Consider the following 12,961-nt stretch of genomic DNA (forward strand, 5'->3'; position numbering starts at 1 on the left):
AAAAACGCTTCGAAGGGTACTGGCGTCTCACCTTCAATCATGACTTTATGTATGAACAGCTGTGAATATCGCGAGGGTCAAGACGAAGGAACAGGAAACGCCACGGTCTGGCCTGCAGCACGGCTGTACGCCCATTACGTTGAACAAGACTTGAAGCACCTCGCAAAGGAAACCCAACACAGAGCCGGAGAATAACAGATAAAGCAGGAGGACCTTACAACATACACATAGTCGCGCCCATACAGGGCACTCGTTCCGCGCGAAAATCAGTCTACCCGGCGCGGGGTACGCGGCACCAGCGCCCACAGGAAGACCATGAAGCCCATCATCGACACTAGCCTGCCGCGCATCCGCTCGTGTTAGCCACGCGCTCTTCCATCGTGATCAAGGAAAGGGTTTGAGGGTCCACTCACAGAGGCTGAAGACTTTTGATACCAACGCGCGACGCGAGGGCGCCGGTAAGGAAGGGGAGCAATGCAGAGCCCGCCTGACCGAAGCCGGCAATCCACCCAATGCAGCCGGTGAGTAGCCAGGGCGGGAGAACGCGCGCGGCGTGGTTCATGACGATGGGGTAGATGGGTCCGAGCAGGACGCCGACGAACGAGACGGCAATGCCGCCGCCGATGAGGGAGGGGACGAGCCAGATCACGAGTTCGAGCCTGTAAGAGAGGGAGCAAGATTTGAGAAAGTGAAGCGGGCCGAGTGGCACGAGACGTACGCAATAGCCAGAATGCCATACACGCAGATCGCGCGTTGCTCGCCGATCTATAAGCAATATGTGTCAGGGGAGGCGAAGCGGTAGGTGCAATGAGCACTTGTGTACCTTCTGATTTACCCACAGCAGCCCAACGCGTCCCAATGTCAACCCTAGATATGTCATCGTCAATATGTCTGGTCCCTCTTCTTCCTTTCTTTTTCTTTTGAGGACTACTCACCGCCGAAGAAGCCGGACGAGATGTAACCGGAGGAAGGGCCACCACCGCGCAGCTGAATGACATAAGTAACGATCCAGCCTATCCGGGTACCCGAGTCAACCACACGTAAAATTTAGGAATGGTGTTTAACATACCTCCCAGCGTAACCTCCACACCAACGTAGATGAGGATGAAGAACGCTAAGAGGTGAAGCGCCCGCAGGCCGAATATTTGAGTGTACTTGCTGTTTGTGGTGCTCTGTTCATCGTGGCTCGGTGTTTGACCGATCTCCGCGAGGCAAGCTAGATGTCATACTATCGATGAGCAAGTATGTAGGCAGAGCACCATATGGTAGACACAGACTGTCTTGGTCTTTGAAACGGAACACAGCGATGAGGACAATGACGTTGGAGAGCGCAATGCCGAGGGACACGAGGTAGTGGAACGACCAGTGAGTGATCTGGGAGAACTGCGTCGCAACGAGAGGTGAAGACAAAGCGCCGACACCTACGGACGGGCAGTCAGGATAGCAAGATCAGCCCCAGCGTCTGTAGCCGTTGAGAGGAAAGAACGTGCCGTAGACAGCGTGCAATATGCCCATTTTCGTGGCGGCGTTGTCTTTGAGGGAAGCAACGAACCCGTTTGCGCCCGCGTCCTGTAGAAAGTTTCAGACACATAGTGGGAGAGTCAGAGAGCTTTAGAAAGTCGACCTGGAGAGATAATCCAAAGCCATTGATCGCGTAGCCGAGAACGAAGACGGGAAAAGGAGGCGCAGGGGCTTCCAGAGAATAACCGACAACTTGCGCAAATGCGCCTAGAAAATTAACGTCAATGAATGCGCATACACTTTGAAGGTTCCTGTCGCAACGTACCAATAACCATGACCTAGGCAATGTCGTGAGTGACGCTAAAATGGGCGGACACATAGCGGACGCACCGTGCCGAACCCAAGGCGATCGGTCAACCATACATTTGCTGCAGCTCCTGTGACAAAACCCTGAAGATCGGGGTTAGCGGAGTCACGTAATAAATATAAGCAGATTCGGACGCACAACGCAGTTGAAGACGAAGATCAAGGACACGACGGCAAAGCCAACCTGCAGCGTACTGTGTAAGGGACTCGTCTTGAGATTTGAACAGAGAACGTACGTGATAAACAGATTGTATGCGGGGCAACAGAGGTCCCGTTGTGCCATCGTTCCAGCCGGCCATGAATAAGCTCCAACACAAGGTTGCGAACTGTATTCTCGCTTTGAGTTTCATGGCAGGCGTCGTAGCGGGGAAAGTGGTAGATTGTGCACGACTGGGCTGCTCGCTGTTCGCTGCCGCGTTAGTCTCGACATATTCAACCTCTTTCCCCTCATCCACGGCTGTTGCCGCTGGTGTGGTAGGGTCGTGAGGAAGATGGGGCACCCGAGAGTGCATGTTGGACAGCTCGACCTCCGACATGCTGAACACGCTTCAGCAAGACTAAGGCTGAGTGGGGAGTGCTGCTCTCACCTGGACTCGGAGTACGTCCTTTTATCTAGACCCGTGAGTGCGTGAAGCAACGCACTTGCACTGTGGAATACCGCTTTCGCTCGCCGAAAGATCGTTATACCGAGGTTTCTCCGACGCGCTGAAGAAGTGCGTTCATTTGATATTTAGCGTCATTTGCCTGCGGTCTTTGCACACCGCGTTACGTTGTCTAGCCGCCAGCCAAGACGAGCACATTGTGAGGGATATATTGCTCCACGTATGCATCCACGTAGTCGCAGCAGAGATGAGTTGTTTTGGACGAGACGGAGCGCGAGCGCAGAGGCGTCTGAAGGCGTGGGTGATGGTGATGACTTCGGCGACACGCGACACGTCGTGGGCGCTCTGCGCGAGTCCCAGGTCATCTACCTCTCCACCGTCACCCATCATCTAGCCTCCTTCATCATCCTCCAGCGCGTTCATGGCCTCCCCTGCTCAGCAGCTGCCCCCAGGTTGGGCGGCCGAATGGTCAGTCAACCCTCGGCGTATAGATTTGGCGGTGATTGACGGTAAAAACAGGGACCAAAACGCCCAACGTTACCTCTTCATCGGTGAGTCTCTCGTATATTTGCGCAGACAATGTCGCCGACTCGTACCTCGGTGAATCCTGCAGAGACCGCGACTGGAAGGACGCAGTGGGAACCTCCCTTCCCTGACCCCGAAGGCCTCAACCCCGCACCGAGTGCATCTCCCCCACCCGCACAGTCCCATAACACAAAACGACGTCAGTATGCAGCCGGTCAGACGCAGGCGTACTACGGCGCGGACACGATAGCTCCTCCTGGTCCTGCGTACGGCGGCGTCCCTACGCAAGCAGGACAGCAGCAGCCTCAACTGTTCACTCCGGGTCTCGCGGGAGACGGCCAATTTGCGCAGCAGCAAGTGGGTGCTCAGCCCGGACAGGCACCATACTATGGGCAGGCCCAGCAGGAGCCGGAATACATCAATGCACCCGGGTTCGGGCAGGGCGCGACGTACCAGCCGCCTGGCGTTAACGCGTTGGCGGACCAGTTCTCTCAGATGGGTGTGGGACAGAAGGGCCCTCGGCTGTTCACAACTAACCTCCTTGCTGCTCCGCCGGACCCTCTTGAGCTGCATCGCCCGCCTCCGGACATCTTCCTACCTCCCAACTCTTGTCTATCCAACTCTCCCATGGCAAACGCCGACTCTTCCTACCAGCGGTGTACGCTCAACACCATCCCTACCTCGCACTCCCTCCTCCAGAAGTCTAAGATCCCCCTTGGGCTCGTCATCACGCCATACCGCACCGTCAAGGAGGGAGATGAACCTGTTCCGCTCGTAACGGACACGGTTATCGCCCGATGCAGGAGATGCCGTACGTATATCAACCCCTACGTGCAGTTCATCGATGGCGGGAACCGGTGAGTGACCCTCTTTGCCTAAGCCTTGACCGAAACATGACTGTATGCAGCTGGCGATGCTGCATGTGCTCGATGTCGAACGAAGTCCCGCAGCTGTTCGACTGGGACCAGGTCCGGAATCAGCCCGGAGACCGGTGGGCCCGTGCAGAGCTCAACCACGGTGTTGTCGAGTTCGTTGCGCCTACGGAGTACATGGTCCGGCCGCCACAGCCCGCGGTGTTTGTCTTCCTCATCGACGTGAGCCACAACGCGATCCAGTCGGGCATGGTTGCGACCGCGACGCGCACGATCCTCGAGAACCTCGATCGCATCCCGAACGAGGACAACAGAACAAAGGTCGCGTTCCTCGCATTCGACACCTCGCTGCACTTCTTCTCGCTCCCGGTATGTATGCGCACATAACGCCCCCGCTTACCCACGTATGCTGACCATTACGCGCAGGCGGGCACTGCGGATTCGAGCATGCTGGTCGTGTCAGATATTGACGATGTATTCCTGCCGAAGCCTACAGACCTGCTCGTTAACCTGACGGAGAGCCGTCCGGCGATCGAGAGCCTGCTTACCAGGCTCAACGACATGTTCCAGGATAACCACACCATCGGAAGCGCTCTCGGCCCCGCGCTACAGGCTGCGTTCAAGTTGATGGTATGTTGCGACGACCCGAATCAATGTTCCATGCGGTGCTAAATATCGTTACAGGCACACATCGGCGGTAAGATCCAGGTGCTCTCCGCCAGTCTGCCGTCGGTCGGAGCGGGTGCTCTGAAGAACAGGGAGGACCCGAAGGTTCTTGGAACGTCGAAGGAGTCGGCACTCCTCCAGGCAGCGTCCCCCTTCTACAAGACGTTCGCCATCGAGTGCTCGCGTGCACAAGTGTCGGTCGACATGTTCCTGTTCAGCTCTGGCTACCAGGATGTCGCCACGCTCGGTGAGTACCTTATGAAGCGACTCCCGGAACATTTCTAATCAAGACACGTCCAGCCTGTCTCCCTCATTACACCTCTGGACAGACGTACTTCTACCCTGCCTTCAACGCCTCCCGTACGGAGGACGCGATTAAATTCGCGCACGAGTTCGGCGAAGTGCTGGCAATGCCCATCATGTTGGAGGCAGTTATGCGTGTCCGTGCATCCAAGAGTGAGTGTTCGACCCAACACGAGTGGTGTGTTACCCAGTGCTGACGGCTGTATTACAGACCTGCGTATGTCCGCGTTCCACGGAAACTTCTTCGTGCGGTCTACGGATCTGCTGGCCATGCCGTCGGTCCCGCAAGATCTGTCGTACGCCATCGAGATCCAGATCGAGGACAACATCACCGCGCCGTTCGTCGTGCTGCAGACTGCTGTCCTGCACACCACCTGCTACGGTGCGTCTACTTCTCATGGTGTTTTACTCGTGGGAGCAATGACTGAGATCTACCACAGGCGAGCGCCGCATTCGTGTCATCACGACCGCTCTGCCGACCACGAACAATCTCTCCGAGATCTTCGCATCTGCGGACCAGGTCGCGATCGCGACGCTGCTCGCGAACAAGGCGGTCGAGCGTTCCCTCACCCACAAACTCGAGGATGCGCGCGATGCTGTGTTCAACAAGATGGTTGAGATTCTATCTGCATACAAGGCGAGCATGACCGCGGCGGGCGCGGGTGCGAGCGCGCAGCTGGCGATTTCAGAGAACATGAAGATGCTCCCAGTGCTTCTCCTGGGCCTGTTGAAGAATGTACGTACTTCATTGCGAGTAGCGTGGAGGATAAAGTGAACTGATAGTCGTCGTGCAGGTTGGCATCAGGCAGAGCGCGCAGATACCGCCGGACCTGCGGGCGTACGCGCAGTGCCTGCTCACGACGCTGCCGTCGCAACTGCTCATCCCCTACGTCTACCCGACGTTCTACTCCCTGCACAACATGCCACCAGAGGTGCGTCATATTTTGGGGTTAAACTGCTGTTAGATTTCGCTCAACATGACTCGGTAGTGCGGTACTGTTGGCGAGCACGGAACCATCATGCCCCAGCCGCTGCCCCTCACGTCAGAACGGCTCGAGCGTCACGGTCTCTTCCTCATCGAGGACGGGCAGACAATCTTCCTGTGGGTCGGCAGGGATGCGGTGCCGCAGCTCATTACGGACGTCTTCAACCTCCCCAACTACGAGGTCCTGCGCGGTGGCAAGGTATGGTTTCCCAACTAACATCCATACCCTCATACCGTGCTTACCCCCCATTGCGTGGCGTGTAGACGACGCTCCCTGAGCTCGACAATCCATTCTCGCAGCGGCTGAACGCGGTGATCCAGAAAACGCGCGAGATGCGGCGGGGCGTGTACTACCCGCACCTGTACGTCGTCAAGGAGGACGGAGAGCCGCCGCTCCGGCTCTGGGCCCTCAGCTGCCTCATCCAGGACCGCGCGGACGTCCTGCCGAGCTACCAGCAGTTCATCTCGCAGCTGCGCGACAAGGTGAGTTCTTCCCCGTTATCGTTGCGCGTGCATAGGACTAGCGTGCTCATTGGGCCGATGTAGGTCAACGGGTCGAGCTATTAGGCAAAGGAGGAGGGTTAGGTCGGCGGCGGCGGAGGACGCGTACAAGAATTGGAGGTTTCTGTTTCCGTTGTGTTCAGTATACGTAACGTATGATCAGTTTTGTCGAGCCTCGAACGCTTGCTATCTATATTAGATTTGGGAGAACCGACCGCGATGGTCGAAGGGCTCATAGCGCGAGCGGGTGAATGGTAGGTTCGAGGTTCCACAGGAGGGCGCTTCAGCTTGGCGAAAACGTCCATCTATGACTTCATCGCTGCTACTACGAGTCATTCTTGGTACTCGCCATCTCTTGCTTTCAACCACTACGTACCACTGACCTATCTAGCGTTTACCATTGTACGCAAGCATGTCCGTCCCACTGACCACCCATCTCACGTCCCTCTCGACCCCGCGTCCCTACTCTGCCGCGACCGAGCACGCTTTCCTTACCGCGGCCGGCACCGGTGCCCTCCCCTTACCCCTCCTCTCCCTGTACCTCTCGCAGGACCGCATCTACGCCGCGCACGCCTACCCGCGCTTCCTCGGCCAGCTCCTCGCGCGCGTCCCGTTCTCCTCCCAGGACGCGCCCGACGCGCCCACAGAGCGTTTCCACGGGGAGATCGTGGGGGTGCTCGCGGACGCGCTGCAGAACGTGCGCCGCGAGGTCGCGATGTTCGCGGACGTCGAACGCGCGCACGCGCTAGAGTTTGGGCGGTGGCGCGAGCGCAAGGCGACGCGCGACTATACGGCGGAGATGGCGCGCGTGGGCGCGCTGGGCAGCTTCGAGGACGGGCTCGTGTTCCTGTGGGCGATGGAGCGCGTACGTGTCCGCGCGAGTGGTGACGGCGTGTGCACATTTTGCTGACTGTTTGGGCTCTCGCTACGCAGGTCTACCTCGATGCGTGGAACTATGTTAAGTCGCTGCTGCCTAACGCGACGGCGGGTGCCGGGTCGGCCCTACCCGCCGTCAAGGAGCTCGTTGAGAACTGGACGAACCCCGAGTTCGTGCGCTTCGTGGACGTGCTGGGTGACCTTGTGAACAGGTAAGTGTTTATGCTCCGAGCCCGAAGCGACGCACAGTCCATTGACCGGATATGCAGGTTATCCATCGCGCCAGGTACTCCTGCGTTCCTGCGGGCGGAGGAGATCTGGGCGAGGGTCGTCGAGCTGGAGGAGGCGTTCTGGCCTGTGGTCGGGGAGGAGTTAGCAGCTCTCTCTGTATGAAGTGGCCGTTGGGGAGAAGTCAGCCGCTCGCACTTAGTCACCTTACGAGTACAACTAGTAGCAATTTAAGAAGTGTCCAAACATTGGAGGAAAGCATGTTGTATAGCGAGTCACAGAGCATTACACACAACTGAGCAAGTCGACATAGCAGATCCACCAAGAAAACAATTGACATCACAAAACATCTATAGAGCAGACACCCGCCCTGGTGAAAGATTGAGAAACGTGTACACACCATGACAAGAAGAAAGGGGAAAAGGGTACACACCACGGTCGCCTCACAACGGAGACTCAGCGGGACGGTGCTCTCTCTTCACATGCCGATTAAGATCGTGCTTTCGGGAGAACGGCGGGTGCCCGCACTGCTTGCAGGGGAACCGGCGTCTGCCGCCGTGGACGTCTTGCAGGTGCTGTTCGCAGTTCCACTTCCGCGTGAAGTCTGGGAACCCGGAACACATAGTCAACAGTGCAAAGCGAGAGCGTCAAGAGTACAAGTGCACTCACCCCGCTGACATTGTGGGCATACATAAGGGCCAGTGTTTGAGGTGCCCCGAAAGGACACCTCCATTGGGAGGGTACCCTGCAGGAAGAGCAGTCTCAGATGTGAGCAAGGCGGTGGGATCCTCCACTCACTATGTATGGGTTGTAATTCCCCATCTGGGGAATTGGCACCATGGGGGTGGCGGGGGCGTATTGCCCGAAGAAATCGAGGCCTGGGGGATGGTCAGAGGTGACCATCGGAGGGGGGTTGAATGGAACGGAGGGGAGCATGGGCGGAGGGAAGGCCGCGTTGATGCCGCGGTAGTTTGTACCAAGATGGGCGGAGTAAGGGGGTTCGAAGTGGGCAGGGTAAGGGGGCCCGACGTGGGCGAGGTAAGGGGGTTCGACGTAGTCGGGATACGGGGACCGGACGTGGTCGGGGAGGACTGGAGAGTCCTGCTGTAGAGGCTGGCCGTCGCGGGCTAAATAATCTGAGGTGGTCGCATCAGCATGGACTGCACTGAACATACGGAACAGGGACTCACCTGGGATGGACGAGCGTCCACTGATCCAGGTGCTGTGCACCTGGGGGTCCTCAGAAAAAAACAGCCGAGGTAGGGCCCCCCGTTGGGGGCCCTGAGGAAGACTCTGAGAAAATTGTCAGCGCAGAAAGCAGGAACTACGGGACGATGAGATAGACGTACCAGTAAGGGTTCGTTTTCGTTTCGGGGAGGGATATTCTCCACCGAGTGCTCGTTGGGGGGCAGACGCTGCCAGTGGACGCCGGAGGCGGTCTCGAAGGAAGCTTGGAGGAGGGTGTCGTCCTGGTAGGGGTGCATTCTGGGTGGGGATGGGGTGACGACGAGGGTCGAACATAGCGCGGGGCGTCGCGCGCGAGATATGTGCACTGGCCTTCATAAGGAGCTGCAGTAGGGAAAGTTTGGGAAGATGCTGCAGACTCGGCAGGCGCATCGCATCCGTATGCGGTCTGCAGCACGGAGAGCCCTTACAGCGGCCGCGCTCCTGCGGCCGAAGCGCGCGCCGGTCATCTGTCGCAGCCTCGCAGAATAGAATACCATGGATTCAGCAACTGAGTCATCCCGGCGTGTGGAAAACGTGTATCAGGACTGGCGCGGACTCCGTCGTCGGTGGCCGGAAACGACTGCTGGGGCAGGACGTGGTACGACTCGGATGGGCTACCCGGGGGAAGTCGTTGGACCTGACAATGGCAGCGATAACGCAGTTGCGTGGGATGCGGAAGATACTGCGTTTGTATTCACCTCTGCGAGAGCGATCGCATCCGCCAGGCCGAGCGGCGACATCGACGTCGAAGTCGAAGTTGCGTCGCAGCTTGTGGCTGTACGCGGACGCAGTGCATGGGCGTCTGCTTGTGCGCATCTGCCCTGACTCGACCGTGACCCCGTCTTGCCATCTGGTAGGCCGCCCCAAGCACTTACCCGATCGTATATCCACCGAATACGGATACACGCATGGTGGTACGCATGGTGGTGATATGTGGATATGCCAACCGGGAGGTACAGGCGATCGGAACATACCTCGCGCGCGGGAATACCGCGGCCGCGGCGGGACCGCTGACTGCGGAGCTGCGGTCATGTCGAGGGATTCCCCAGCTGACCGTCATTCGCAGATTATGAAAACAGCATGGCCATAGTGTTTTTTTTCGGTGCATTCCTATCAGATAGTGCTGTTCGGTGGAAGATGACGCAGACAACCCGGCTTCAGGCGGAGCAAGTGAGGGTTTCCGAAGCTCACCTGAAAAAAATAGACACGAGGAAGCCGCGGTTATAGAAACAGCATACAGCGATCGAAGTGGCGATGAGACTCTGGGGCATGTCAACCGGAGTCAGCCGGAGAGGACAGCCATTGATGTAGAGTACGGGTTCGCGGCAGAAGCACGCCCGACACAATAGCACAACACCGGCGCGAGAATGAGACTGATACCCTGAGCCCTCAAGAAGGAAGACTTGTAAACTCCAGCAGAAGACAGTAAACGTGTGCCACGAGGAGATCTGAGTCAGAGTGACAAGCGCCTCACGCTGAATGGCTGTATGTGCCTCGTGTCGACGTCGGATTCACGCAGTAGATGACCTAGGCCACAATGTAAACATGTCAGAAATAGACCCGCTGTAGATGACACGACGCCTTACTCATGTCTGCGAGTATAGAGAGTGGGCCTAGGTCATCGAGCAGGACGCAGCCGCTGTGTAGTTTGACAGTTCCTGCTCGAATGGAACTCCGAGGTTTCAAGTGCGCAAGGTGGTTCAAACACCTGCGTCGAGTGCTCCGGATCCCATTGCGGCGAGCGAATATCAGCGTCAGATCTCGTGGGGTTCATCCGACGGCCGAGAGAGGCTGAATGCAGCACTGCAGACGACCTAGATCACATAGAAACGAGCGTCAGTGATATGTATAGCCGCAGTAGAAGACCCGAAGGCTCATCATCGCGACGCCATGGGACGCGCACGGGCGCGTATACTCGGCGGAGGCTAGTGCGCATGCCCCCGCGACCCCCCGCAGTCCACAGCCAAGTCGAATGACATATTCATAATGCCAAAGTGCTCGGGGCGAGCTGCCAAGACGCGTCCCTGGGGTATTATTCGTACTGATATATACCTAGAGAGCAAAACAATCAGAAACGAATGGGGTGAATGTTAGCGCATAAGTGTCTCGTATCCGCGACGAGATCTTGGAAAAACAACAATTATGGCAACACAGGGAACTTGAAGGTAGGGTGGGAGACGACTCGCCTGACGGACTCACGGGCGATAATGCGATCAGGGTGGAGGTAAAGGAGGTGGGTGACTCCGAGAGGAACACCTGGAGCGAGGGAGGGCGGACCAGGAGTGGTGAATTGGCAGCCACATACGACCGTGAACACGGACGGGTGCAGATCAGATTCGGACAAGCGCGATTCCGAGTCAGAGGCTGTGGAGACAACTTGAGGCTGGGACAGGGCGGCGACTGAGGCGACTAAAGTGGGACGGGAGGGGGAGCAGAGGACGCCTGGAAGCCTGGAATTCTTCGAGTACGACTTTCACTTGGCCGAGCTGAACGCTTATCCTGTCCAACCTTTCGATTGTTCTGTCGGCCATCTTGACCATACTTATTACTGACCTTATTGTCGGCTTTCTCTATGGAATCCTCAGATTTGTCCCTTATGGGCGTGACAGAGGGCGAGCGATCTTTGAGGCGCTTAGTATCAAAGTATCGTTCATCGACATCTAGCAACGCGCGTGAGCTAAGAGTGCGAACACACAGCAGGCCCAGCGTACACGCACCTGTTCCCTCAGACACTGGATAGAAATCATTTTGTGGGTTCAAGGGCGAGCTGGACGTGGAAGGAGTGTGTAGGAGTAGAAAATGAGATTTCAGGCAGGGACCAGGGTGCCACTGGCAGTGCCGCGGCGCAAAACTATACGCGGCGCCCTGAGATCTGCTTTTTCGATCTGCTCAGCCTCAGCCTGAGGATCTGTAGGGGCAGACGCCGTGGTAGCAAAGCATGAGACGCTCTATCGAGACACAGTGCGAAGGAGGCGATTGACTGAATCGCAGCAAGCGATTCGCTGAAAGTTCAAAGCAGTGAGAAACTGGGCGATCTTCTCCGAGTCCGAAGGATCAGCTCCGTTGGGCGTTGTTTGGTCCCTCACACGCGCTCCGACGGGCGCTCCGTCGTTCCGCGCCCCACTGTCCCCGTTTCGCCATAGACGTGGGATCAGGCGGAGTCAGATGCGTACAGGATCAGCGGGTATAAACAACTTCAAAGGATCGAAGAAGGTAGCGATCGCTCTGATGCTCGTATGGAGTATAGTGTACATGTTTACAACAGCGACGGAAGGCAAAATCCACGAGGGCCTTAGCCGGTGTCCCTGGCCCTGCCTGTGGTATATATCAAAGCGGAAAAGCAGAGAGAAAGGTTGGAGGGATAGCATGCGTAAGGGGGTCTTGAGTGAGAACGAGGGTGAAGAAACTTGAGAGAGGGATTCGAGCATTCAGAGGCTACCCAGACGCTATATGGGGAGTCAGAGAGCGCCGCTTGCTAGAGGCTCACTTCTACCGGCTGCGGCTTCGACCCGTATGGCCGCAAACAGCCGCAACATCCCGGAAGGGGCAGCCAGATCCGCCTTGAATTTCTCGATGTCATAGCCCGTCCAGGTCGCAAATGACAGCTCTCCCGTGTCCAGTTTGAGCTCCTTGGCGTCAGCCCCGATCTCCTTCAGGGCTTTGTCCATCTCCTCGACGCCTGACCTGATCACGTTGATGTGCTCCTCCACCGTGTCGACCTGGGCGATAACGGCGGGGGCAGTGAGCCGCCCTACCAGATCGAGCAAGACGTCCCTTGGCATCGGCGATACAAAGTGGGATGGGAGGCCGAGGGACTCGAAGCTGCCCATCAGGGACGTGGAAGCCTCCCGCAACAGTTTGGCGCGTTTCGGGATCTCCTGGGTGAGCTGTGTGACTCTCGCGAACCGCTCTCCGATCCTGTTGATGGCGGCCGACGTCACGCGTTGTTTCCCCAGTGCCTTCAGCATCCCCGAGGCGTTTCCGGAGGACGTGCCGCGACGCGCGGAAAGGCGGTGGGGGGCTGGTACCGCGCGCGGCTGTCGCGACGCTTCGGGCGCGTCGGGGTTTGCGATGGGATCGACAACTAACGGGACGCGTCAGTTGGGAGTGCGAGAATAACAGAAGCCGGGCGCGCACGCACCTATCTCTGGCAGAGCGGATGGTCCGTCTCGAGCGAGAGAGTGCGACTCTGCAATCGGCTCGACGTCCATCGCTGGAGTGGGGTCCGAGGATGAGAGCAAGACGGTGTCCGGGAGGACGACATCATAAGGCGCTGCGAGGCCTGGTGCTTCGATGTCCTCCGGTTTTTTCTGAGGGATAGATGTCATTCTGGGCGAGCGCAAGATGGC

General features: G+C 57.7%; 5 protein-coding genes across 5 annotated transcripts; 2 read left to right on the forward strand and 3 right to left on the reverse strand.

Moving 5' to 3' along the window:
- Positions 1 to 193: 193 nt before the first annotated feature.
- TRAVEDRAFT_74047 (MFS general substrate transporter) lies at positions 194 to 2,445 on the reverse strand. The gene is made up of 14 exons (XM_008044142.1): positions 2,415 to 2,445; positions 2,064 to 2,364; positions 1,967 to 2,011; positions 1,852 to 1,911; positions 1,787 to 1,799; positions 1,625 to 1,728; positions 1,491 to 1,569; positions 1,278 to 1,421; positions 1,070 to 1,216; positions 936 to 1,013; positions 824 to 867; positions 719 to 765; positions 414 to 659; positions 194 to 339 (listed from the first exon to the last, which is right to left on the reverse strand). The coding sequence occupies exons 2-14, from the start codon at positions 2,361 to 2,363 to the stop codon at positions 267 to 269; spliced, it is 1,380 nt and encodes a 459-aa protein (XP_008042333.1). The 5' UTR covers position 2,364; positions 2,415 to 2,445; the 3' UTR covers positions 194 to 266.
- Positions 2,446 to 2,816: 371 nt separating this feature from the next.
- TRAVEDRAFT_153406 (protein transporter SEC24) lies at positions 2,817 to 6,493 on the forward strand. The gene is made up of 13 exons (XM_008044143.1): positions 2,817 to 2,897; positions 2,949 to 2,980; positions 3,043 to 3,811; positions 3,862 to 4,195; positions 4,253 to 4,456; positions 4,511 to 4,739; positions 4,793 to 4,948; positions 5,007 to 5,177; positions 5,236 to 5,531; positions 5,590 to 5,727; positions 5,785 to 5,979; positions 6,045 to 6,263; positions 6,327 to 6,493. Exons 1-13 carry the CDS (start codon positions 2,851 to 2,853, stop codon positions 6,345 to 6,347), a joined length of 2,811 nt encoding a protein of 936 aa, XP_008042334.1. The 5' UTR covers positions 2,817 to 2,850; the 3' UTR covers positions 6,348 to 6,493.
- Positions 6,494 to 6,693: 200 nt separating this feature from the next.
- On the forward strand, positions 6,694 to 7,628 carry TRAVEDRAFT_172746 (heme oxygenase-like protein; the record flags this gene model as incomplete). The annotated part of the gene is made up of 3 exons (XM_008044144.1): positions 6,694 to 7,146; positions 7,215 to 7,369; positions 7,427 to 7,628. The coding sequence occupies 3 exons, from the start codon at positions 6,694 to 6,696 to the stop codon at positions 7,548 to 7,550; spliced, it is 732 nt and encodes a 243-aa protein (XP_008042335.1). The 3' UTR covers positions 7,551 to 7,628.
- Positions 7,629 to 8,147: 519 nt separating this feature from the next.
- Positions 8,148 to 8,869, reverse strand: TRAVEDRAFT_51209 (uncharacterized protein; the record flags this gene model as incomplete). Its single annotated transcript, XM_008043824.1, has 3 exons — positions 8,148 to 8,521; positions 8,576 to 8,678; positions 8,735 to 8,869. The coding sequence occupies 3 exons, from the start codon at positions 8,867 to 8,869 to the stop codon at positions 8,148 to 8,150; spliced, it is 612 nt and encodes a 203-aa protein (XP_008042015.1).
- Positions 8,870 to 12,070: 3,201 nt separating this feature from the next.
- On the reverse strand, positions 12,071 to 12,940 carry TRAVEDRAFT_51210 (uncharacterized protein; the record flags this gene model as incomplete). Its single annotated transcript, XM_008043825.1, has 2 exons — positions 12,071 to 12,696; positions 12,754 to 12,940. The coding sequence occupies 2 exons, from the start codon at positions 12,938 to 12,940 to the stop codon at positions 12,071 to 12,073; spliced, it is 813 nt and encodes a 270-aa protein (XP_008042016.1).
- Positions 12,941 to 12,961: the final 21 nt, after the last annotated feature.

Source organism: Trametes versicolor (assembly GCF_000271585.1).
Source record: "Trametes versicolor FP-101664 SS1 unplaced genomic scaffold TRAVEscaffold_10, whole genome shotgun sequence".
NCBI classification, from domain to species: domain Eukaryota; kingdom Fungi; phylum Basidiomycota; class Agaricomycetes; order Polyporales; family Polyporaceae; genus Trametes; species Trametes versicolor.

Coding starts and splice junctions, on each gene's coding strand:
- TRAVEDRAFT_74047 (XM_008044142.1), bottom strand. CDS start 2,363: ATGTCGGAGGTCGAGCTGTCCAACATGCACTCTCGGGTGCCCCATCTT. Junction 1,422..1,490: donor CATATTGCACGCTGTCTACG/GCACGTTCTTTC, acceptor GCCCGTCCGTAG/GTGTCGGCGCTTTGTCTTCA. Junction 1,217..1,277: donor CCGTTTCAAAGACCAAGACA/GTCTGTGTCTAC, acceptor TATGACATCTAG/CTTGCCTCGCGGAGATCGGT.
- TRAVEDRAFT_153406 (XM_008044143.1), top strand. CDS start 2,851: ATGGCCTCCCCTGCTCAGCAGCTGCCCCCAGGTTGGGCGGCCGAATG. Junction 2,981..3,042: donor CCAACGTTACCTCTTCATCG/GTGAGTCTCTCG, acceptor TGAATCCTGCAG/AGACCGCGACTGGAAGGACG. Junction 4,457..4,510: donor AGGCTGCGTTCAAGTTGATG/GTATGTTGCGAC, acceptor ATATCGTTACAG/GCACACATCGGCGGTAAGAT.